The 25,743-nt window shown below is 34.4% G+C and overlaps 1 protein-coding gene across 2 annotated transcripts in view; it reads right to left on the bottom strand.

The window, feature by feature from the left end:
- Positions 1-1,848: 1,848 nt before the first annotated feature.
- Positions 1,849-25,743, bottom strand: part of LOC136031737 (alkylglycerol monooxygenase-like) — a 70,127-nt gene continuing 46,232 nt past the window's right edge. Inside the window, exons 6-9 of one of the 2 annotated variants that reach the window (XM_065711443.1) lie at positions 23,747-23,898; positions 15,636-15,770; positions 6,674-6,787; positions 1,849-2,213 (exon numbers count right to left, since the gene is read on the bottom strand). In XM_065711443.1, the coding sequence (XP_065567515.1) occupies positions 1,950-2,213; positions 6,674-6,787; positions 15,636-15,770; positions 23,747-23,898 (665 nt within the window). In that variant the 3' untranslated portion in view covers positions 1,849-1,949. Of the gene's footprint in view, positions 2,214-6,673; positions 6,788-6,816; positions 6,991-15,635; positions 15,771-23,746; positions 23,899-25,743 lie in introns of those variants that run through there. The other variant, XM_065711444.1, reaches the window with a different exon arrangement.

A 25,743-nucleotide genomic window follows, 5' to 3' on the forward strand; every position in this document is an offset into this window, starting at 1 on the left:
ACCTCATCTGGTACTGCTAATGCTAGTATTAAGGCTAAGGGTATTAAGAAGACATATTCAGAAAAGGTTGGGGGCATGTTAAATTAAATTGGAAAACACTTTATGTATGCAGGCTATCAAACGGCCGTATCAACAGTATATCAAGAACCGCATAAAGCATTAGTTTGAAACTTTCAGAGTATTTTCAGGGGTATTAATTTGAAGCTGCTAGGACATGAGGAAGGTATTTGTACTAGACCGAAAAGGCACAATGTGAATGTCATTACTTCTTATAACTAATACTGTTACTGCTATTGCTAATACTACTCCTGTTGCTCCTACTATTACTTTATATAGGGTGTCGAGAATAAATTGCTTAGGGTATAGCTTATACCCTAGCAAAGGTATAAAGTAGGCACTATCGTAAAAAGTTTATATTGCTTTAAAATTAAATCAAAAACTACCATGTGTAAGCTGGTTGCCGAGTATTAGGACCGTGGTTTTATAATTGTGATTGGGAATTCCACAACTGCAGTCGAAAAACGACTTGTGGATTTTGGCTGGGTCGGCTGAGTTCAAATATTTACATATTCTACAAATATGCTACAGTTTATAATTCAACGGTCTCGAATTCATTTTAAAAAACTTCCTTATTCTACTGATGATTCTCATCAGGTTTGTCACTTAAAACACCTTTTACTGATGAGTTTTGTCAGTTCTGTTCTCTTTCCACTTTTTGCTTCCTCGACATTCTCAGTTCTAAAACTAAACTGTTTCGATTATTACTGTTTTCGTCAAAACCAGTTAGCTCCGGTTACGCTATTTGTAAATATCATGGGCCAAAGGTCAAAGTAATTTCCGTTGGAGATTGTTTTGAACGCCATTCTGTATATTGACGCGAAGATAATCGTTTTTTAAATGTTTGGTAAACAAAACAGTAGCAAACGTAATTTATTTGATATTTCTGATATTGTAATAAATGATAATGTATTGGTAGATGTATGAAATTAATTTTAATTATGGTACGTTGTTATATGCCGCATTTATGATATGTTCTAGCATAGATAATTTGTTGATCAGTTTCATCAATTTCCATATCAGACTTCTACCTCATTAACAGAAATCTAGATGACATAAAAAGCTTGGTCTTTAGACTTAGTTTTGGTATGTTGCTCACGCAAAACAAGACTAAATTGTTGATGACATTTATTTCACAATTGACTAATATCTAAACCATAGTGTGGCCACACCTGTCAAAAAAATAAACAGCATAAATAATTTGTGTTGTAACATCCTAAATACCCTTCTTTTCTTCGCTTAAGTTGACTTGCATAAGAACAGACCAGCACAAGGCAGACAAAAAGAAATAGATCCGGAATGCCATGAGTACGCTTGAATTGATCCCAAAGGTGCAAATGCCTGTGAGTACCATAAACATGGCAGATAACGCAATTTCAAAGATGATACTCGTAAGATGGTTTTCGTATATCATACCAATATATGTCAATTTCCGCTGTTTTGTTCAAATAGGTTAGCTCCGGTTGTGCTATTCGTAAGTATTATAGATATAAGGTCAAAGTAATTTTTCTTAGAGTTTTTTTGAACGCCCTTCTGTGTATTGACGTGAAGATAATCATTTTGACCAAAAAAAAGTCATTTTGACTCTTGACTACTGAATCAGTAGTTAATAATAAATGAATAATAATTATATTACATTGTTATATGTCGTAATTATAATATGTTGTAGCATAGATAATATGTTGATCAGTTTGTTCATGTTTCGATTTCTACCTCACAAAGAGAAATCGAGATGACACAAAAAGCTTGGTCTTTAGACTTGTGTTCGGAATGCTACTTAAGCAAATAAAATCGTTGATGACATTTTATTTCACAATCTACTAACACATGAACCATACTATAGCCACACCTGTTAAAAATAAAACAGCATAAATAATTCATGTTGTAATAACCTAAATATCCTTCTTTTCTTCGCTCAAATTGACTTGTATAAGAACAGACCAGCACAAGGCAGACAAAAAGAAATAGATCCGGAACGCCATGAGTACGCTTGAATTGATCCCAAATGTGTAAATGCTTGTAAGCACCATAAATACGGCAGATCGTATAATTTCACAGATGGCACTCATAGGGTGGTTGTCGTAGATCATACCAATAGATGTCAACGAAAATAAGAAATAAAGAGAAAATCCTATTATCTGGATGGTCGTCAACAGCTGTAAAAAAACAAAAAACAATAAGAGTCTGATTCTAAGATTATAGCCACGAGCAAAAGATATGTGGTAGAGATATCCAACCGAGTAATATTGGATATTGGATCATTTTCTCCGGAAATCCCCGGTGCTCTTGGATTTACGGGAAATTTACTTGCATGGGATTAATTTGATGCTTCCGGGTATTCTGCAAAATAGTAACCCAACCACAATATTTCGAGTGGGAGTGTATATAGATAAATCCTTAATAAGAAGAAAAAGTTTCATATGACTAATTTCTTTTGTTGTTAGATTAGGCATTTTCGCGTTGTATTGTGTTTTGTGCGTGTTTGTAATTCATACTGTTGCTTAATTTCCTTGCTTGATTGTTATTTATTTATATTTTTGTGTGTATATGGCCCATGGGTTTTTGAAATACACTTATCTATCTATCTATCTATCTATTTTGGTAGCCAATAAATTTGGTGCTTGTGGTAATGGTAGCTGCTAGAAACAAGTTTATTCAGAACGTTTCATCTTTACAAAGGAGTTTCGACAGATTTAAATATAACAAAAAAAATCACACGTTTTCTTCTGGATACTTACAATGAAAAAAGAAATCACCAATGCAACATCACAAGCACAAAAATAAACATGCACCATAAAAAAAAACAGAAAAAAACATATAAACAAAAAAGAAAGACAGAAGGAGAAAGGAAGACTGTTTTCCTACTTTAGTTATTAATAAAGGTCAGTACTTGAACGAGACCTTAACCCTACTCATCCATCCAATTACATAGGTCTAACAGCATAGCCATACATAATCAACCGTAAAGAATAATCCATGGACAGGTAGTCGTGTCGTAAGTAAGTATAAGTCGTCATTTACCAAATATTAAAAACAATAAAAAAGACAAATAATTCAGAGGCGACAATCCAACACAAGGGCTCATCAGGAGAATACACACCTGCCTATAGGGTTTCGGCTCTTTAAATTCCCAAATTCCCTTTATTCCCTTTCCAAATTTCCTTTATTTATCCCAAATTCCTCATGGTTATTGTGACAAGGCTCATTAAAGATTTGTGCTATATACCTTTTGTCTGCGATTATTGACAAGCTTTTAAAGGAACAAAAGTTTTTGTAATACAAAAACTACCATGCAAAGTTGTTATCTGAGCTTCAGCTAGTATGTCCAATTAAAAGCAGAATTTATTCAAACTTCCTGGAAATTTTGTCTGCAAGAAAAGTGGATTTTCAACTCAGATCTAAAGCATTAAAGCATTTAAATATTTGAACACCTTCTCGAGAGATGATTCTTCTCGATGATTCTTGATGAGAGACGATTCTCTTCTGATTCTTTTCGACCGTTGCCAGGGTGCTAGCTGGACGAGCATATTCAAGATGCAGGCAGACAAAGGAAGTATAAATCCTTTAAGAATAGGAAGGGGGACGGCAAATTTATTTAGGAGCTTAAGGAGGGAGATAGACATCTGAAGACAGTTTCCAGCGGGTGACGGGACATCAAATTTCAAAGCAAAATTTGACTCTCGTCAAAACCTAGCATAAGGTTGAAACTGAGAGGAAAAAAGAGAGAAATTGATAATTATTTCAACCATTTACACAAGTTTTTTTCTGTGTAATTTTTGGATCGTAAAAAAAAATCATGGAAAATCTATACTGAATATATTCCAAAAGTCCTGGATCCAGCCCGCTTTTTTTACAGCCCATTGATACCAGGTTAGAGAGAAAGAGATAGACTTTTATTTTACGAATGACTTTCACAGTGCCTGGCGCCAAATTAGCGCTCTACGTCAGGTATTACAGTCAGATAAAACTTGCCAAATAAAAAAAAAGAGAGAAAAACACCGACACAGACACACAGTGTCAGACAGGCACTTGCCAGGTTAAAAAAACAGACGATCAACTAAAAAACTGAGTCAATACAACAAATTCACTGATTAATAATGTTTAAAAATGCAGAAATGAAACTCTTCCTATATCTCTCGTGGATTTGTGGGAGATATTAAAGGGGGGGACTTTCTGGGATTTGGGTCTTCGAGGTCTTAAAGGTTGAAAAGGCGGGGGGAATAAATCTTTGAAACGTCAATTTGTCATGGCTTTGTTGCCAAACCGAGTACACAGGAGGGTTCTTCTCTCTGATAGGGTAATGACCTGGAAATTCTTAAGAAGAAAGTGATATGAGAGTTTACCTTGGCCATAGATAATTATTAATGCTCGCTTCTGAACTGACTCTATTGAATAATATTGGGAAGTAGTTAAGCCAAAATGCCAAACCAGACAAGAATATTCAAGAAAGGGGCGGATGAAACTAACTTCTATAGTCTGTGTTTGTTTAAAATCTAATTTATGACTGGATTCTTCAAAATCCATATGACCAAAAATAAACAGTACTCTGGTGGTATTTTATCTATAAGCAAGCTGCTGTTTTCTTAAGTAAAACGTACCAGCCTTCAACATTCCACATCAAAAGGGATTTGTTGAAATTCAGAAAAAGGAAATATATGATAGAGTGGCCAAAGAGCATCTTATCGCTTGAACCAGGCTTAAATGAGTTCAGGTTACATTTGTTTCTAAAAAAAAACAATAGACCTTTAAAATCCCGCATTTTGTCTGATCAGACGAACTAGTTTAAACCTGACTTCAATTTCAAAGCAGTGCAATTTAGATTAGAACTAGTTTATTTTAAGTCAGCGCTATCATGATTTGAAAGTTCAATGAACCCCATCAAAACCAATTGGGAAAGTGTTCAGAAAAAACATTTTTTTTTAAGTCCTTATAGTTACAAAATTAGAAAAAAAGAGTTAAAATTACATTGCTTTCTTGGGTAAAAATTACCAGCCTTAGAGATCCCACAAGTAATCTGATTGGTTGAAATCTGAGAAAAAAGGAAATATGTCTCAAAGTGGTCAATGATCACCGTAATCACTTAAACCCAGCTAAACGAATTAAAATCGCATCTGTTTCTTGGGAAAATTTCCCAAATTTCGGCTGATTAGTCAAAAGTCTTGAAACTGGGGTTGAATTAATGCAAGTCGTCAGTGAGCCCTATCACAATTTGCAGCTTAATTAGCTCCATCATCACAGGTTGAGACGATATTTAGAAGAAAATAGCTCATTTTTAATTCCACTTTAGAATTGTTTTTCAGGTATTATTCTTGTATTTCTCTATCCTGGATTATTTTTTTCTAATTAACTAAATTGTTTTAAGGAAGACACCATTGCTCGAGTAAACCCCTATCCGACTGAGGATGAGAAGCCATCAAATTCGACACCTGGGGATATTTCTGTGATCAAAATTGCACTTTTATATACAAAAAGTTTTGTTTTTAAACACATTTAAGTGTCAAGCACATTTTTGTCCGTCCATCTTAGGTCAATTCACACCTGAAAACCCTGATTTTCTAAGGGATTTTCTTTTGTTTACATTAAAAATTAAAAAGTCATTACCAAATTTTTGTCAGTGTTGAAACGATGAGCTGTGAAATGAATAACCCAAATAAAAAGTTAAATTTGACAACACTGTTCACCCGTGAATTTCCAACATTCACAACATGTCCATTCACAAAGACAGTTACACCTTCAAAGGAAAGCTGCAGTTTCTTAAGCTGTTTGATCGAGCATATTTTATAGATATTGACAACTTGACCTGAATATCTAAAAATAGTGAATCCATTCATTTCAAATGTATAGTAATTTCAATATCTTAAAACTTTCAGAAACGTCTATTGTTAATAGCCAAAGTAACTTTTTAAGTTACGCAATCCATTGTAAATTCAAACTTTAAACAAATCAAATATAAAACATATCTTTTTTGGTGTTTCCTCAAAAAAGGGAATTAATAACCCCCCCCCCCCCAAAGCCAATTTCATGGATTAACCACTAAAAACATTTAGTTTTACTCTTTCAAAAATAAATTATTTTTGGTCATTCTTTACTTAATTTTAAATCTAATCCCTTAGAACGTCACTAGAAAAACTCTTAAAAACAGTTAGAAAAAGTTAAAGAGGAGCAAGGCTTATAAATTAGATAATCAATCCAGGCAATGGTAATCTAGTCTCTTAGGGACTTCAAGGGGGTCTCAACATTAGGGGGCTGTGATTTCTGTTCTGTTTAGGTTTCATTTCTTTCTTTAATTTTCCTTCGTTTTCTATATTGTTCATTGTAATTTCTGTTGTGTTTAGGTTTTATTTCTTTATTATAATTCTCTTAGGGACTTCAAGGGGGTGTCAACATTAGGGGGCTGTGATTTCTGTTCTGTTTAAGTTTAATTTCTTTCTTTAATTTTCCTTCGTTTTCTATATTTTTCATTGTAATTTCTGTTGTGTTTAGGTTTTATTTCTTTATTAAAAGTTTTGTTTCTTCATTTTTGTTTTTACATTTGATCTTCACTTTTCGTGAGAACAAAAGATTAGTGTTCTTAATAAGGTTATCGTAAAACTTATTTTTTGACATGTTTCCATACCTTGACGCTGCCAGCAAACATTTCATAAGCAGGGATCATAATCAAGAAATGCAGAAGAGCGTAATACTTCTGCCAAGTTGGAATTTCAATGTGAAGTTTCTTTCTGGGCTTCACCTAAAAATGAATTTAATTGTAAATCACAAAAACTCATGAAAGACAAGGTTTAGCGCAAATTATGCTAAAACCACAGCAAAATGGTGATAAGGCCATAGCCCAAAATATGCAACCATAGCTAAAAATTGAATCAAGAAATGGAGGAGAGCGTAATGTTTCTGCCAAGCTAAAATTTCAATGTGAAGTTTCTTTCTGGGCTTCACCTAAAAATGAATTTAGTTGTAAATCACAAAAACTCATGAAAGACAAGGTTTAGCGCAAATTATGCTAAAACCACAGCAAAAATGAAGATAAAGCCATAGCCCAAAATATGCAACCATAGCTAAAAATTGAATCAAGAAATGGAGAAGAGCGTAATGTTTCTGCGAAGCTGAAATTTGAATGTGAAGTTTCTTTCTTGGCTTCACCTAAAAGTGAATTTAGTTGTAAATCCCAAAAACACATGAAAGACAAGGTTTAGCACAAATTATGGTAAAACCACGGCAAAAATGGTGATAAAGCCATAGCCCAAAATACGCAACCATAGCTAAAAATTAAAAGCCTTAGAAATAATCTGAAGTTTATCCTTTGGCTTTGCTTAAAAATAAATATAATTGTCAAATACAAAAATGCATTGCAAATTATCTTCACAATAATCTCGTCTATAGCAACAGCGGCAAATTTATATATAGCCACAGCCAAATTATGCAGCTACAGCTAAAAATCGAAAACCATGGCTAATTAGTTTTCTTTTAAAAAACTATAGCTTTAAAAAAACGAAATAATAAAAAATTGATAAAAATAGAAACTGTTACTTTCACTCTTTTCTTTTTTGTTTAGGAAATATCAAAATCTTTAAGTCTGATGAATAAAACCGTCATTTAAATAGATTTTTAATTGTTTTATTTTGACGATTCAACTAGTATTTTGGGGAGATTTTATTTCGAGGATTTTATACTTGTTTTTGATGTAAGAAACCATTTTCAATTTTCAAAGTTTTTTTTTGCTATGTCATAAAATTATCAGTAGAGAATTGAGTTTCGGAAGAAACGGTGATTCAATACTTTTTAATTAGGACAGAAAATTGGACTCCTCCAAAACAAACCCATTGAAAGCAAAAAAGATCATTCTAAAAGACAAAAGGTCATTTGGTCATTCATCATAATTTTTTTTTTTTTTTTTTTTTTTTTTTTTTTTTTTTTTTTTTTTTTTTTTTTTTTTAGCTGGCACCATTTCTTTGCTGCCAATAGTGGAACAAGCAATTATCAAACTAAACTGGCGAAACACGTTTTATCCATAACTGCAAGTTTCCAAGCAGTGGGTGTTATTAGGATTCGTCGGATTCTCTTAGAATTAAATTAAAAGAAACAAGCTTTTTCAACTAAAAGTAAGGAGCAACATTAGAAGTTAAAACAAAGAGAAATTATTACGTATATTAGGGAGTTCACCCCCTTGTCAATAGCTCGCTCTTTACACTAAGGTTTGAATATCGTTCCATTTCTTTAAGAATGACCCCCTGAATCACAAATATCGTTTAATTGAAATAAATAGCCCTATAAATAGCGTAAAGAGGAAGGTACAACAAATACAAATCTTATTTGTCAATCCAATTTTTAAAGTTCAGATTTTTTTGCTTGATTATTTTTATGAGCACTGAAGACGACTTGGTGGAGGTCCTTGTCGAAATATTTGCTGGTTCTTTGTCTTGATATTTTGCCACTGGCTTGCAAAATCCTCGTTTTCTCACCTATTTGATTTGATTTTTCATCTATTATATCCATTCACTCCTTGGTTTCTTACGTCCATTTTAAGTTTTAATGTTGCTCCTTATTTTCAGTTGAAAAAATTGTTTTTTAATTTAATTTCTGATCGTTTTTTAAACAATGCTAGGAAATCCGGTGCCCTCTTCATGAAAATTCTCTTCCCCCAGGAAAAATTCCTCTATGGAAAGACTCTCCCGCATAACCCCCTTCCCCTGACCCTCCAGGGACTGTAGGGGATTAATCTATCCTCAAATACATAGTTATTAGATTTTTCGATTGTGGTGAAAGAAACGGCTATCTCAAAATTTTAATCCGGTGGTTTTGGGAAAAAATGAGCGCGGAAGGGGGCTTAGTTGCACTCCAAGTTTTTGGTCGCTTAAAAGGACAGTAAAACTTTTTTTTCCCGCTCGAATAAGTCCTCTCGTGATATTCTAGGACCACTGGGTCGATACGATCACCCCCTGAAAAAAAAGACGCATTCGTGATGTTTCTTCTGGTAAAAAAAAACAACAAAATTCCACATTTCTGCAGATAGGAACTTTAAACCTTAACGGTAGGGTTCTCTGATACCTTGAATCTGATGGCGTGATTTTCATTAAGATTCTGTGACTTTTAAGGGATGTTTCCCTCTTTTTTTCGAAAATAAGGCACATTTTCTCAGGTTCGCAATTTTTGATGGGTACGACTAAACTTGCTGAAACTTATATATTTGAAATCAAAATCAAAATCTGATTCTTTTGAAGTATCTATTGGTATCAAATTTCCGTTTTTTAGAGTTTCGGGCACTACTGAGCAGGGTCGCTGATAATTACAGTTCGTTACCACGATCGTTTTGATTGATCAACAATGAAACGGAGGATTTGCCTCAATAACACGGAGATTAACTTACCTGTAAGCTATTTTAGGAAAATCTAGACACAAAATTTTCCCTAGAATTAAATGAAATACTTTTCAGCTAGCGGAATTTTTGAGAAACTAAATTCTCAAATGTTTTTTTTTCTTTTAATTTATATAAACTTGCGCCCATAACAATTTCTATAATAACAATATTTTTTCTATTTTCGGCAATTCTCTGAAGCAGTAAGTGATCAAGTTTTCTTTTTTATGCATTCAAAATGCCGCCCGCAGAGAAGTGCCATCTACGCGCTAGTTGCGCCGCCGCCGTCACTAGTTCTTTGTTCAAATTAAATCACTAGGTTTTACACATCTATCACTGCTTGAAGAAGTCAATTTTTGGTTTTGATAGGATAGCAAGAGATGGATGTATAAACTTGAACAAATTTTTTTTCTTGCATCTTGTCCTGGATGTCACATATTAAAGGTCAAAGGAGTTCAATCAATCAATCAATATCACTATTTATTAATTCAAATTAAAAATATACAAAAACAATATTATGCCCCAACAGAGAGTTGAACATTATGACTTAGCTACCTGTACGATACTACTATTACTACTAATAGCAACTCACTGCGGCACCAAGCCGCCTGAGTCTAATAAAGCTGCTTATGCTCCTTCTACACCCCAGTCTATTTGAAGCTTTGCTCTTTACCCTCTCCTCTTTCGTCCCAATTTAATTTAAATTATTTCTTGTAAACTCATCTCATTCCACTCAAATATAACCTACTTTTTGTTTAGCTACTTTTTAATGTCAGAAAAACTTGGGGGAAAGCTACCCTCCCCCTGTCCAGGCCTAGAATCGAGGATCAAACAATTAGAAAGAGGTTCAAACCACCTCTATGCATCAAAAATTTTATTTTTATTTTTTATACATAATTTGATTTGGTACAGAACGATATTGCTCCCAAATCCTCTTCTGTTTTATAACAGTTTAATGCGATCATTCACCTTCGCAGTATGCTTCGTAGTATTTTTCATCGCTGTGGAAAATTGTGTCACTCTTCAGTTCTGTAGTCACGGCAATGAAATCATATGAATAAGAAGATAGTTTATCTATCTAATAATAAGATAGTTTTATCCATGAACAAAACTAATACAGATTAAGAAACTGCATTTAAAGATAATTACATCTCTATCGTAGGGGTTAAAAGAAATCTGTTTTAGGATCTGTGAATTATTAAAATAACGAATCTGGTTTTAGCATGATGCGTTATGTTCATGAAATGGATTGATTAGATGCGACTGCTTTATTGATATTGATAAGGAACTACAGGTACCGTAAGAGTAGGGTCTTCAAGGGGTGGGGGAAGACTAAATCCTTAATGAATTTTTGTACTATGGAAATTTACGTCACAATTTAAGTTTTTCTTTATTTTATAACTGAAAATTTTTATCTCGAAAATTATTAGGATTTATATTCTCAATTGAGTAAAAAATTTAAAGTTTAAAAAAGAATATACTACCTAAACGTATGGGAAATTATATGTATTGTATAATTCTCATCTTCCAATACTGTCTTCTACTCCAATGACCTGTCATATTTATTTGCAGTAGTACAGCATTGTACAAAAACATGCTGTGAAAAGGAGGAGGTTCAAATGTTTTTTTTAGCCCCGAGCCAGGATTTAAATGTTGTACGTGTCTCTCCCGTACAAAATTGAGAAGTGTAATTTTCGCAGTTTCGGAGATTGCACTGTCAAAGTACATTTGCAATTTACAAAAATTAAATTTTTTTTCAACATTTTTTTCGTCATTCCTTTTATTTGTATATGGTCCAATGAAATATATTGACAATCAATTAAATAAACCAACTTTGTAGGCTACTGAACAGATCTATTTAGTTTTTAGTAAAGCATAAATGATAGTTTAGTATTTTAGAGGGGTTTCTTGGTTTTCAATTCCTTATTAATTTCTGAAAATCTCTGTTCAGTTGGCTTTTGATTCATTGATCAGTGTAATTTTTGTTTGTTCTCGTTCTCATTTCTTAATGCATAGTAGGTTTTGCTCGTTTTATATTTGATAAAATAAAACAAAATAATTTTTTTAAGTAAAAGTAAGGAGCGACATTAAAACTTAAGACAAGCAGAAATTATTCCGCATATGAAAGGGACTGTCCCCTCCTCAACACCCCACTCTTTACGCTAAAGTTTTTTATTGTTTTAACAAGTAGAGTTGTTAAAAAGAGTTAAACAAAGGGATTGTACAAAATCAAAAGAAGGCCTATGTGATCGTGAACTCTGAGGCGTAGTGCCTTTTTTAAGTAGAAAAACGAGTCAGAGGGCATCGGATCAATCTTTTTGTGACTCCGTCATCATTTGAGGCATCCTTTCCATTTTCTGTGGTATAGAATCAATAGTACAAGTAAAAGATTGTAATCAAATAGGTCTAATGTATTCAATAGCTACGTATTCAATAGCTACGTCATCATTTGAGGCACCCTTTCCATTTTCTGTGGTATAGAATCAATAGTACAAGTAAAAGATTGTAATCAAATAGGTCTAATGTATTCAATAGCTACGTCATCAATAGCTACGTATTCAATAGCTACGTCATCATTTGAGGCACCCTTTCCATTTTCTGTGGTATAGAATCAATAGTACAAGTAAAAGATTGTAATCAAATAGGTCTAATGTATTAATAAACATATTCCTAGATATATTCAGCACTAAGCATAAGGGTGTTGATTTATTCAATAGCTACTTCAATAGAGTTTTTTTTTACGGAGATAAGACAAAAGGCGAATTGAAGAAACAGGGTAGTTTAGATCAAAATATTTTGAGGAGGAATGTTAAACCCTGTTGAAGTCACAACTAAGCGAGGTGTTTAGTCTGTATAATTGAAAAGCCTGGGATTGTGCCATTGATTACGATACATATACCTCCCCCTCCTTCTTCAACTTTTAGTGGTTAAAAAACTTGTTTTTTTCCGTTCATCGGCTCTTGTTTTTTAGCAGTCGTTCTAAAGGAATTGGGACATAACTTTAGCATAAACACCAAGGGATTGAGGGGGATGCAACACCCCTCAGATACAGAATAATTTCTGTTCCTCTTAAAATTTAATGTTACTCCTTGCTTTCAGCTGAAAAAATAGTTTTTCTTTAATTTCTGATGGGTTTTTTTAAATCATGCCCAGGGCTAGCCTAGATATGACGTGGGCTACCAGCCCACGTGCCTCTGATTTCTCGCTGTTGAATTGTATATGTCAATAATTGTAGGTTAGTGGTTCCCGTTTTTCAGTGTTTCAGCATAAGAATTAAGATGTTGGATTATAATGAAAATTTTTGAACAAAATCTGATTATTTATTCAGATTTTTCAATATACAGTAGTTTTATTGAACAAGCCTTTAATAATATTTTTACTTCAGAATTTTCGGTAGATGGAAAGGAGTGCTATTGTTCATATGGATGGAAATCACCCACGATTTTTGATCTTCTACGCGTCTGAAGCCATCTCAACCTCTGAAGTGGCCTCTCTAATGTTAAAAACATCGTATATACATATATGTTTAATTACATACAAATATTGTATTTAAAAAGAAAAAGAGCAATATGACATTTTCAAATTGCTAAGACAAAGCTCCTGGTACCACTTGTCAGCCCCCTCCTCCCAGAAAAAAAAGTTCCCGGTGAGGTTTGTGATTCCCGCCTCGCCATTTCCATCTCTGTGCTGTGATGCAAGTGATTTTTTTATTTTATGCTACGTAGAAAAGATTCTCTCAGTGGAAGGAGCACTGATTCCCCCTCCCTCCAGCACCAATTATAGAGGCGTATACTGTCAATTTTCCAGGAATGAAGAGGGTTTAAACGTTAAATTGAGCATTGAGATAAATGTCCATATTAACCATTTCAAACGGTTCGTGGTAACGGACTGTAGTAACGAGCGACCCGGCTCAATAGTAAACGAAACTCTAAAAAACAGGAATTTTGATACTAATAGACACATCAAAAGAATTGAATATTTATGCTGATTTTAAATAAATAAGTTTCATCAAATTTAGTCTTACTCATCAAAAGTTACGAGCCTGAAAACATTTGCCTTATTTTGGAAAATAGCGTGAAACACCCCCTAAAAGTCATAGAAACTGAACAAAAATTACACTGCCACATTCAGCGTATCAGACAACCCTACTGTAGAAGTTTCAAGCTCCTAATCACAAAAATATTGGGATTATTATGATCCAAATTTTTGTAGATAAATTTTGTGTATTTGAAGTAGATATGTAGCAGCAGAAATAAATTTAGATGGATTGGAAGCTTGGCTTTGAAAAAAGAAGAGCATCATTATGCAACATGGCAAGCCTGACAGAACCTTCTTGGGCTCTAATGATCAGGTTTCTTGCAACAATAAGGATTGAATCGATTTTGAATTGTAGATCTATTTTTGAAGTTTCTTTCACATACCTGAACAAATTCCTCTGAACAACAGTTAAAACAAACAGCAGACATGTAGCTTTTAGCTAATTTGAATTTCGCTGTGCTAGGAAAGTTATTGGCTAACTTAATTGCCAGATATGAGCAATATAATGAATTAAAAAATTTTGAGAGCCAAATCTGTTAATTTAGTAAATCTTTGTTATAATTTTAGATCTTCATTAAATTGTCAATATACTGAATTAAAATCTGTTTCATACTCAATTCTTGGGTCTACGCTCAGTTATATTTGCATACAACTCACCCTTCCCCCAAAATAGCTCAGAAAGCTACCTTTTGGGAAAAGATGTTGAGATATATAGATTCTTGCCCCTTTGTTTTCATTTTATTTTATCCTGTTCGTTTAAAGTTTGAAATCCGCTCTTAAAGTTTTGCGAATTTCTTTTGTTTTTCATAATATAGTTAAAGAAAAACTATACTTTTCTTACAGAAGAAGAAAAAGAGGAGAAATAGACACTAAAAAGAGAGAGATATTGAAATAGAAATAGAAAAAAGAACAAAACACTTTAAAAAAGACAAGACTAAATAGAACTTTCCAATATTAAAATTCTAACATTCAACAAGCAGGGCGACTTATTTAGGATTTTATTTTAGTCTCTTGACATCTTTAGTCTCTTGACATCTTGATCCTTTAACAGTATAAATGGCACTGCAGTCCTGTGGATTGTTTGAAAGGGCAATTGAAAGGGCAGGTATTTTGCAGAAAAAGAGAGAAAGAAAGAGAGAATTAAGAAAAACTAAGAAAGAGAAAAAAACTTTTTCGAATGCTGATCAAAGATCGATCCATCTCCTGATTAACTGCCTTCAGCCGTGAGTGCAATGCGTGGTTGGAGACAAATCATCCGACGCTTCCCGTGTTTTTCTTCCAGATTTTTCCAGGTACACTAAGAGCCAGGTCGGATCTGGCTGAGCTTACAGAATCACACCATTGACCCTGATTCCAAACCGAATAAACAGCGACATCAGGACTCGGATCCCTATTCTCAGGATTTCAAGTCCAGTCCGCTAACCACTCGGCTAGGATGGAAAATAGAGATAATCCTTAGAAAAAACATCGGATGAAGTTGAAACTACATAGAAATTTTAAATATTACCAAAATGTGTATTTACATAAATTTTGGTATCAAGTAAATCAAACGGATTTATAGATGTTGTTTTAAAGTTTATCAAAGAATAGGGAACAGATTTTTAGATCAGGGAATGTTTAAAATTTTAGACACAAACACATTTTTAGACACAGACAGACAAAGATGATAAAAATTGGAGACATTCAATCAATTCACCAAGGATAAATAGTTCAATAGGTGAAAAATAAAGGAGAGAAAATATTTAAATAAAACAGTGGACAAAAAAGTATCAAGAGGAGAGTTAAGAGCTTTAAGCCTTAAATATGACCCCTTTAAGCTTTAACAATAGCCGAATTGTTTGAAAGCTGTTGAGATATAAAGGATAAAAACAAAAAAACACCATTAAAAGAATGAATGTCAGGCTCCTAGGCCTCCTTATGTACGGGTTTGGGCCAGACAGCCTAAATACGTTTAGGCTAAAACCAAATCAGTTAAATAGTATGACGCCTTTAGTTTCAAGATGTTGGTGATGAAGCACTCGAATGACTCTTAGCTATGTCTTTGTTCAATTGTCAATTTCCACGCAATTTCACATAGTAGAGATGTATCTTTTTGATGCAATGAAAATGCGCCAAATAAGCCAAATGCTAAATTAAAGGATTCATAGATGTTGTTTTAAAGTTTATCAAAGAATAGGGAAAAGAGTTTTACATCAGGGAAAGTAGAAAGATCTCCAGTCCATTTGGTTCCTTTACTCCATCCAGGTCCTTTGAAGATCACTGAAAACCTATCTGACCAGCTGTCGGTTTGTAACACTTTGTCAAAAATCGCTTTGTAGTAAAACACCTGAAAAAGTTAAGACATTGTCGATTATCCTACCAGAGAAAAAATTAATTAACCGAATATGTGCTTGGAAATCATGATATTAAGAAGTGTTCAAAGATCTTAAAGTTAATTCAGTAGCTTATTCCAATCAAAAATATTTAATGCTAAAAACACACACTAAAGGACAAAAAAGTCTAAACATTACACACAGATAATATTGTCAATTTTAAGTGTCAATATTCGTGTCAAAAACAGCTACACCTTCAAATGAAAGCTAACACTCTATTATGGTGTTTTGTGCCTCATGTTTCTACCTTATGTTTTGCTGAATTTTCGCCAATATTTCTTTTTGTTTAAATTTGGCTGACGCTACTACCAAACAGTGACACCATTTGGGGAGAGCAGAGGGGGGCCATGGCCCCCTTTGATCTCTGGAGGGGCTCAATTTCAACAACGTAATTCTTTGTTTATTCATCCTTGTTCTACTTTTTTCTCTTATTTTACCTTATTTCTACTGTAAATTATTACTAAATAGCCAATTCAAGATACTCCATGATTATTGCATTTCATGAAAGTATCCTGTTTTTGCCGTTCTCTCTGGTTAATTTATGGTCCCCCTTTCGGCAGGAATTCACAAAGTCCTTTCTGGGCTAAGAGACATTGAAATGTCTCCAGTAATTAATGGATCCCGTCAGTTGGCACATTTATGTGTAGGCTAATTTCTGGAAAAGAGGGATATCCATACCAGGGGGTCATTCCAGTTTTGTATTTAGTTTATCGTTACCCTTCATCAAATAAAGAACCGTGAAACAGTGTTGAGTTGTGTTCAATTTCAAATCAGATTATTGAAACATATGTTCATCCGGTGCGAGTGGTGGAAAAAAGGAAAATAAAAGCCCAGAGGATAGAAGAAGGATAAAGATGCAACTGCTATTGGCTTAGTTTTTCAAACCGACTGTAAGTAAATCTACCAAGTTTTATGGGGACAACTCATCGACAACCAAAGTTTTACCGACAAACGAGCAGACCCTGGACGTGAGACAACTTTCTGAAGAGACAAATCTGCACGAACCACAAACGGAGGAAATGGCTTCCAGAACGATCAGTACCAATTTGTCCGTGAGCCCGTATAAGAACCCCTGCCAACTAATTTTGACTGACTATCCCACCACCAGCATCGGGAATCACAGACGAAAATTTAACAGCTCCTTTTTCTTGGCATACCCAAGAATCGGATATTCGATAGAAGAGGACTCGATGATTTGTTTCAATTGCCGACGTTTCAGTGGATCCTCGCTAAGATCAGGCGAAAGGTATTGAGCTAGAGCATTCATTGACGTAGTATTTAGAAATTGGAAAGACATTTCTGAACTGATAGAGCAGCACGAAACAGCGACGAAAACAACGACTGATTTCTTTGACTCAGTTTAAAGCTATTGAGACGGAGGCGGCCGAATATGTTGCGTCAGGCCTCTCCAAAGAACGCGAAAAGGAAATACTCGACGGCAAGGTCTTGTGTTTCCTGGTCATGATGAAGGGGAGTCTAGTGCCAATCAAGGGAATTTCGTAGTTACAGTACATCTTTTAACGGAAATCAACCCGGACTTGATGAAAAACTCTCGTAAGGTCTATGGCCATTACATGTCACACGAGTATCAAAACGACTACATTGAGGTCATAAGAAATGAAATCAAAAGTTCTATCGCGAAAGAAGTCAGAGAAGCAAAATATTTTGCCGATATTGCTGACAAGACAAAAGACCTCTCGAAAAAAGAACAACTCACGATCTTAGTGCACTATGTTCATGACCTGAAAATCAAAGAAAGGGTCATAGGTTGCTACTACATGCTCAAGGTTGAGGCTGAAAGTTTGGCCGACTTTATTTCAACAAAATAAAGGGTATCGGCCTTGACTGGTCGAAGTGTGTTGGACAGTGCTATGACGAGGCCAGTGTAATGAGTGGACACTTTTCAGGAGTACAGGCCCGTCTCCTGGAAATAGCACCACAAGTGGTGTTCTCACACTGTCATTCCCATACTCTTAACATTGTCATTGGCGATTGTATGCAGAAAACCCAAAGATTTTCATCAGTATTTTCAGTTTTGCAAACAGTTTACAGTTTCGTTTCCAACAGCAACACTCGATACCAGTTGTTCTTCAAAGCCCAAAAAAGTGTCAATGTCCCTGTGATAGCGCTTGAAAGGACAGTAGTAACACTTTGGTCTTATTGGTATAGATCAGTGGCTAAGATCCTGGTTAGATATGACTGCATACTCGCAGTTCTGTCAGTAGTTAAAAAATCTTCTGACAGGGAGGCAGCAGCAGAAGCTATGGGCCTTAAGAACCAGCTAGAATTGTTTCCCTTCATATTCAGTTTGCATGTCATTCACAAAGTTCTTGCAGTCATAAACCCTCTTTATGAACAACTACAGGTAGCAGATCTGGTCATCTCAGAAGTGTGCACTTTAATCAGTGCAACAAAGAACGAACTGATAAAAATGCGTAATGACGAGTATTTTCGCGTCCTATACGGCAAGTCTAAAGAGATGGCCATTAATGTCAGAGCTAATATGTCAGAAACAAATGCTCTCTCTTCAGCCAAACCTGCTAAATCAAACTGATTTCAGAAGATATCTGGAAGACTAAGAGACTACTTGACGACAACAACAATTGGAAACCACAACATTGACTCCGAAAGCACAACAACGGAATACAAAATATGGAGAGAGTTTTACGAGGTTTGGGACAGAGCGTTAAGTGAGTTTGAAGAGTGTTTTTCTATCCAGCTGCCAGTGCTAGAAGCTACACGTTGCCTTAACCCCAAATCCAAAGATTTTATGGACTCAGATTTACTTTTTGTGATCGCAACATACTTCGATCAGGCGGGAATCGATACTATGCAGCTGAAGTTTCAAGCTTTAATAGCTCGTGCATTTTGTCGCAGCTTCCACAGAAACCGGTGAACACTTTAGATGTCTTCAAAAGCCTCGGAGATTGAAAGAAGCTTATTCTGAGCTTTTTAAGGTCGTCAGGGTAGTCCTCACACTCCCGCTCACAAAGTGCTCAAATGAACGTTTTCAAATAACTACGGACAACGATGGAAATCAAGCGACTTTCGCATTTGCTGCTTATATTCTCTGAGAAAGCTGCAGTGAAGGAGCTCAATTTTGAGAAGCTTGTCGATGACTTCGCAAAAATGAAGCAAAGGAGATATCCATTGCTGAAGTAAGTATACGTAAGTTTCTGATTTATATAGTAAATTTTCCATTTTGGTCCCTTTTTTTTTGCCCCTAAACAAGCTGCAAAATGCGAACCCCAAAGATATTACGGTACCTAAAGGCATCTTCGAAAATTTTAAATTTTAAAGGCTGGATTGGGGCCCAAAATCGATGTTTGCCCCCCCCTAAGGTTTTCTGAAATGGCGCCACTGATACCAAAAACTGCATAATGGTTTAGTAATTATCCACACAACAAATTCAAAAAACTTATTAGTTAACAATTAACTTTTTAAATTTGACAATACTTTTCTGTCTGTAAAAACTCATGCAATAACAGTCGATTGATTTCCAAAGACAACTAGACTTTCAAAGGAAAGCTATACTTTTTTAAGGTTTTTGGTGCCACATATTTCTGCCTATTATTTGGCTGTTTTTTCGCCAATGTTTCATTTTTTGTGTAAATTTGGTAGCCACAACTACAAAAAAATGCACAATTGCACATAGAGGAATTTTTCACTAAGAATTGAATTACCTGTTTTTTCTTAATCTTTTACAATGAAAATGATATGCAAGTTTCGACTCAACCAGTTCAACCCATCAGTTTTAGTTTTCATCGTCCTTGGTGCTTTGAATTTGGTACTCATAAAGCTGCAACACACTTGTCATTAAATTCTACCCAGGTATACACAAGAAACATAAAACTGATGAGACGTAGGCAAAACAAAATTCACCAACATCTCAGCAGCATTAGTAAAGTGAGGCAGGTTATGTAAAACCCTAAGGAAATACTTATATGCCTTTTTGAGATGAAACAGATGTGTAATTTACAAAAATAGACAATCCAAGAAAATTTGTAACATTTCGAAACAAAAGGGAAAATTTAATATCATTTCAGCAATGGATAAACTGACACAAAAAAAATGATTACCTACGAGATAAACTAGTCACATCACATGGTGAATATGAGCATCGCCCAGCAAAATGTTATTCAAAATAATTGGACTCCCTCACAAAGAGCATCATAAACAATAGAATTGGATAAAACAACATCATCATCACCAAACTTGACAATACGGTCCTATAGATTCGATCCTTTTCTGCAAAACGCAACAACTTACTTTTGTTAGTATTAAATGCGAGGCTGATCTATTTATACACTGTGCTAAGTATATCAAAATGTTCTTCAATTCTAGAAAGGCAACGGCTCGAGTTTAAAGTATTACCCACATAATTTAACAGTGAGAGATCCATTCTCCCGAAAATAAAACTTCTTTCTACTGAATTCTGACTCTCAAGGACACTATTATTATACCACATTGGTGACGAAATAGCACCCTGTCGGATCCCTTTCTCTCCTCACTGGTAAGAGGGGTCGGATCCCCTCTTTCATCCTCACTGGTACTGAGTTACGCAGAATGACTGGTCCACTTCTAGAAGGCGCTTTAACTCGGATAGAAAGTTTACTATACATATTACAGAAAGGTAAAATAACCGACCGGTCCACGCCACGTTTATATGCTGCAAGTAATAGGTGAGCGTGTATTACAGTCACATGCCCTGCGGATATCCTGACTTGCCAGGAAAATACACTTACTTAACGCATCAACTTCTATGAGCATTTTCATTTCATATTATATATATAGATTAAAATAAATAACGTTATTACAGAATTTCTTTCGTTATAAGAATACTTTTAGAATCGCTAAGGTTATTGTGTAAATTACACGAATATTTATGGTGTCTGAGCAATAATTTTAATGTTTTAATTCAAACATGAAAAATAATTAAAAAATAAAAAAGACAGCTAAAATATAATGGATGTGCTCGCGACCGATACCTTTTTTAAAACCAAATTGGTTATCAGGAGTACGACATTTACTTGAAATATCATCAATATATATATATATATATATATATATATATATATATATATATATATATATATATATATATATATATTAAGAAGGAATTACACCAATTCAAAAACCTTAAGAAAGAAAACCAAATGTTTGAAGCTTAGGAGACCATCGGTGGTAGAAATCTGACTTGTTTGAATAATGAAATAACTTTGAAAAGGCACATCGTAGTTTAGGTTGACGTGGAGCGCCACGTCATACTATTTTCATTTCATAGTCTTTCAAAAAAATTCGAAGTTAAAAAAAAAACACGTCTACAAATGTTATTATTCTAAAAGGAAAAAACGAGCAGCATACGTATATCATTTTCATTTCATATTATATATATATAGACTAAAATAAATAACATTATTACAGAATTTCTTTCGTTATAAGAATACTTTTAGAACCGCTAAGGTTATCGTGTAAATTACACAAATATTTATGGTGTCTGGGCAATATTTTTAATGTTTTAATTCAAACATGAAAAATAATTAAAAAATTTAAAATTAGTTTGTTTTTCAAACAGATCGTGGTAACGAACGAACGGTAAGGAGCGATCCGGCTCAATAGTAAACGAAACTTAAAAAAATAGGATTTTGATCCTAATAGATAAATCAAAAGAATTTGATTTTTATGCTGATTTAAAATATATAAGTTTCATCAAATTTAGTCTTACTTATCAAAAGTTACGAGCCTATGAAAATTTGCCTTATTTTGGAAAATAGGGGCAAACATCCCCTAAATGTAATAGAATCTTAACAAAAATCACACCATCGCATTCAGCGTATCAGAGAACCCTATTTTAGAATTTTCAAGCTCCTATCTACAAAAATATGGAATTTCGTATTTTTTGCCAGAAGACCGATCACGGGTGCGTGTTTATTTGTTGTTTTTTTGTTGTTGTTTTTTCCAGGGGTGATTGTATCGACCCAGTGGTCCTAGAATGTTGCAAGAGAGCTCATTCTAACGGGAATTAGGAGTTCTAGTGCCCTTTCCAGTGACCAAAAACATTGGAGGGCACCTAGGCCCCCTACCGCGCTAATTATTTTCCCAAAGTCACCAGATCAAAATTCTGAGATAGCCGTTTTATTCAACATAGTCGAAAAACCTAATAACTATGTCTTTGGGGAAGAATTACTCCCTCACAGTCCCCGGGGGAGGGGTTACAAGGTACAAACTTTGACCAGTGTTTACATATAGTAATGGTTATTGGGAAGTGTACAGACGTTTTCAGGGGAATTATTTTCTTGGATAGGGAAGGGGTTACATGGGAGGATCTTTCCATGGAGGAATTTGTCATGGGAGGAGAGAATTTCCATGAAGGGGTGCAGGATTTTCTAATATTATTTAAAACAAAAAACAATAAAAAGATAAATATGAAAAAGTTTTTTCAACTGAAAGTAAGGAGAAGCATTAAAAAAACGAACGGAAATTATTACGCATATGAGGGCCTCATCTCCTAAATACCTGCTCTTTACGCTAAAGTATTTTTAGTAATTTCAACTATTTCTTCTACGGCCTTTGTGATTCAGGGGTCATTCTTAAAGAATTGGGACAAAATTTAAGCTTTAGCATAAAGAGCAAGGTAGTAAAGAGGGGGCAAACCCCCTCATATATACGTAATAAAAATATACGAATATAGAAGTTCGTTACGAAAGTTAATTCGGAAGTTACATATATTTTTTATTAATAAAAACGCTCGCAAGAAATTAAAAGTTCTAGTTGCCTTTTTAAGTAACCAAAAGATTGAAGGGCAACTAAGCCTCCTCCCCCACTCCTTTTTTCTCAAAACCGTCCGATCAAAACTAAGAAAAAGCCATCTAGCCAAAAAAAAAATGCAAATTTTGTTCTATGTATTCATGTGCAGAAAGCCAAAATCAAAACATGCATTAATCCAAAAATGTTCAGAAATTAAATAAAAAAAAAAATTTTTTTAATTATCTAAAAAGACAAAAACGAAAGTATTTCAAAAAATGAAAATTTGCAAGTATTACAAATGATGATTCTTTGGAACCACCTGAACTATCAGACGTGATAGGACCGAGAGAACGGCTGAACATATTAGATTTACAATGGCTGAAAATCAATAGCCTGAACCATCAAATGAGAAACGACCAATGCGAGCAGCTAAAGCAAATGGCATTGCTAAATTGTCTGAAGTAATTGAAATCCAAAATGAAGAGGAAAGACAAATACGGTAATAAGATAAGTGATAGCAAGCATAAAAATGTGCCAAAATTGAAAATGATAGTTATGATGAATTGGCTTAGGATTTTGACATGGATAAGTTCATCAATGTTTACCATTCCTTTGTTAAAAAACAAATTTTGAACGATATGTATTTCATAATGAAAAAAGACAAGCCGGGGCAAAAGTCGACGTTCAACATTTTATAAAAGCTCCAAACGATGAAATAGCTATAAATAAAGACAATAGAGTTTATAATGACGTTAGCCAAGAACCTGATACTGGATCAGCCTCTGTTAAAAAAAAACAAAGGTTCGGCATTATGTTTTTCATAATGACAAAATTTAAAGGTCGAATGACAAAAAAACGTAGTTTTATTGACTGCATTTTTTTCTTTAATTTTTTTTTAACTGGCATATTTACGTTTCTGGCCACAAAGACAAACTAAATTGGTCACTACTTTAAGAAAGAAATTGTATGTTCTTGAGGGTGGTTATGTCGAACATATGGTGACGCAATAAGATCAAAAAAAGACTGCGGTTAGAAAACAAGCGACAATGAGAACCAAAATATACCAGCCTGCAGCATAGCCGTGCCGGGGCTCGTCAGCGCATGAAATATATACATGTATATATTAATTTTCACGGCAGTAAGTTTAGTCTAATGCGATACCACTGACATTATATAAACTTACTTGATTATGTAAGGGGTTGAAAGATTCAATCGGAGTTACAAGCCCATAGATTGGTTTTTCCTCTTGTCGTTCAGCTTCAAATGTTCCAAAAACTCTATCCCAGATAATCAGCACTCCAGCATAGTTTTTATCCAAACAATATTTATTTGCTCCTGAAAAACAAAGGAAAATGTAAACAAGAAGAGATGTCAAGACTTGAGGAACGGTAATTATGATTGATCAGTCAAATCTTCTAGAATGTTATTTGAACTTTTCCAGAAAATGTCTGTGAAGAAATAGGACGAAATTTATCAAAGAACTTTTTTTCAAAGGTCTAATGGCCTTCGTGAGGCTTTTTCGAAAATTCAAGAGCAGTCTATACCAATCATTTTTTGTTGAAGGACATCAAACCTTTCTGTTGAAATTTTATCAAAATAACTATATTCGGCGGTTTTGACTTAGAAAACAGTGACGTTTCTCCTTTATTATGTTTCTTAATTGGTAAACAAAAAGTAGAGACTACTAAACTTTTGTTCAGAACTCCTTACTATTATCACAGCCTGGGCCATACCACAAAATTAGTAAAGAGTAAAGCGTTTATCCGTGTTATTTTTTATACTTTTCAGATTTTCGTCTATTCTCAATATTTGAAGAGCGTCATTTTCTCCTTTTATTAGTTTCTCAGAATAATTATCATTACAGCAAATGGATATCATAGTACACTTCTCCAGGGAATGGATAAGCCCGCAAAAGTATTTTCAGAGAATCCAGAAAAAAATTGGATTTTTTTTCTGAACATCATCATAATTTTTGTGAATGTTGCAAAATGGTACATTTTTTGTTTTCTTTCATGTGGTACCCAAGCCCACTTACGAAAAGGTTATTGAATTAATTTTAACTATATCTGAAGCATACATCTCTAGACAGATAAATTCCTCTCTTGCTTAAAGAGCCACCTCTAAAGTCTTCTCCCTTTGAATTGGCAAGTGGTCAGGTTAGGTGTTCAAATCTTATGAATGTTAGATCTAGGCTGAATTTCAGGGTATCATTAACTCAATCAAACGGTTCGTTTGAATTACACCATCAAATTCAGCGTATTAGAGAACCCTACTGTCGAAGTTTCAAGCTCTTATCTACCAAAATGTGGAATTTTGTACTTTTTGCGAGAAGGCAGATCACGGATGCGTGTTTATTTGTTTGTTTTGTATTTGTTTGTTTTTTTCCCAGGGGTGATCGTATCGACCCAGTAGTCCTAGAATGTTGAGATAGGGCTCATTCTAACGGAAATGAAAAGTTCTAGTGCCCTTTTTAAGTGACCAAAAAAATTAGAGTGCACCTAGGCCCCCTCCCACGCTAATTATTTTCCCAAAGTCACCATATCAAAATTCTGAGATAGCCATTTTATTCAGCATAGTCGAAAAACTTTATAACTATGTCTTTGGAACGACTTACTCCCCCACAATCCCCTTGGGAGGGGCTACAAGTTACAAACTTTGACCAGTGCTTACATATAGTAATGGTTATTGGGAAGTGTACAGATGTTTTCAAGGGGATTTTTTGGTTGGGGGAGAGGTTGAGAAGAGGGGGATATGTTGGGGGAACTTTCCATGGAGGAAATTGTCATGGAGAAAGAAAATTTTCATGAAGGGAGCGCAGGATTTTCTAGCATTATTTAAAAAAAAACAATGAAAAAATAAATATGAAGAAGTTTTTTCAACTGAAAGTAAGGAGTAGCATTAAAAATTACTACGAACAGAAATTATTAAGCATATGAGGGGTTCACCTTCTCCTAATACCTCGTTCTTTACGCTAAAGTATTTTTAGCAATTTCAACTACTTATTCTACGGCCTTTGTGATTCAGGGGTGATTCTTAAGGAATTTGGACAAAATTTAAGCTTTAGTGTAAAGAGCGAGGTATTGACGAGTGGACGAACCCCCTCACATACGTAATGAAAACATACGTATATAGAAGTTCGTTACATAAGCTAATTCGTAAGTTACGTGTATCTTTTACTAA

The sequence above is a fragment of the Artemia franciscana genome, chromosome 10 (assembly GCF_032884065.1).
Source record: "Artemia franciscana chromosome 10, ASM3288406v1, whole genome shotgun sequence".
Classification (NCBI taxonomy): Eukaryota; Metazoa; Arthropoda; class Branchiopoda; order Anostraca; family Artemiidae; genus Artemia; species Artemia franciscana.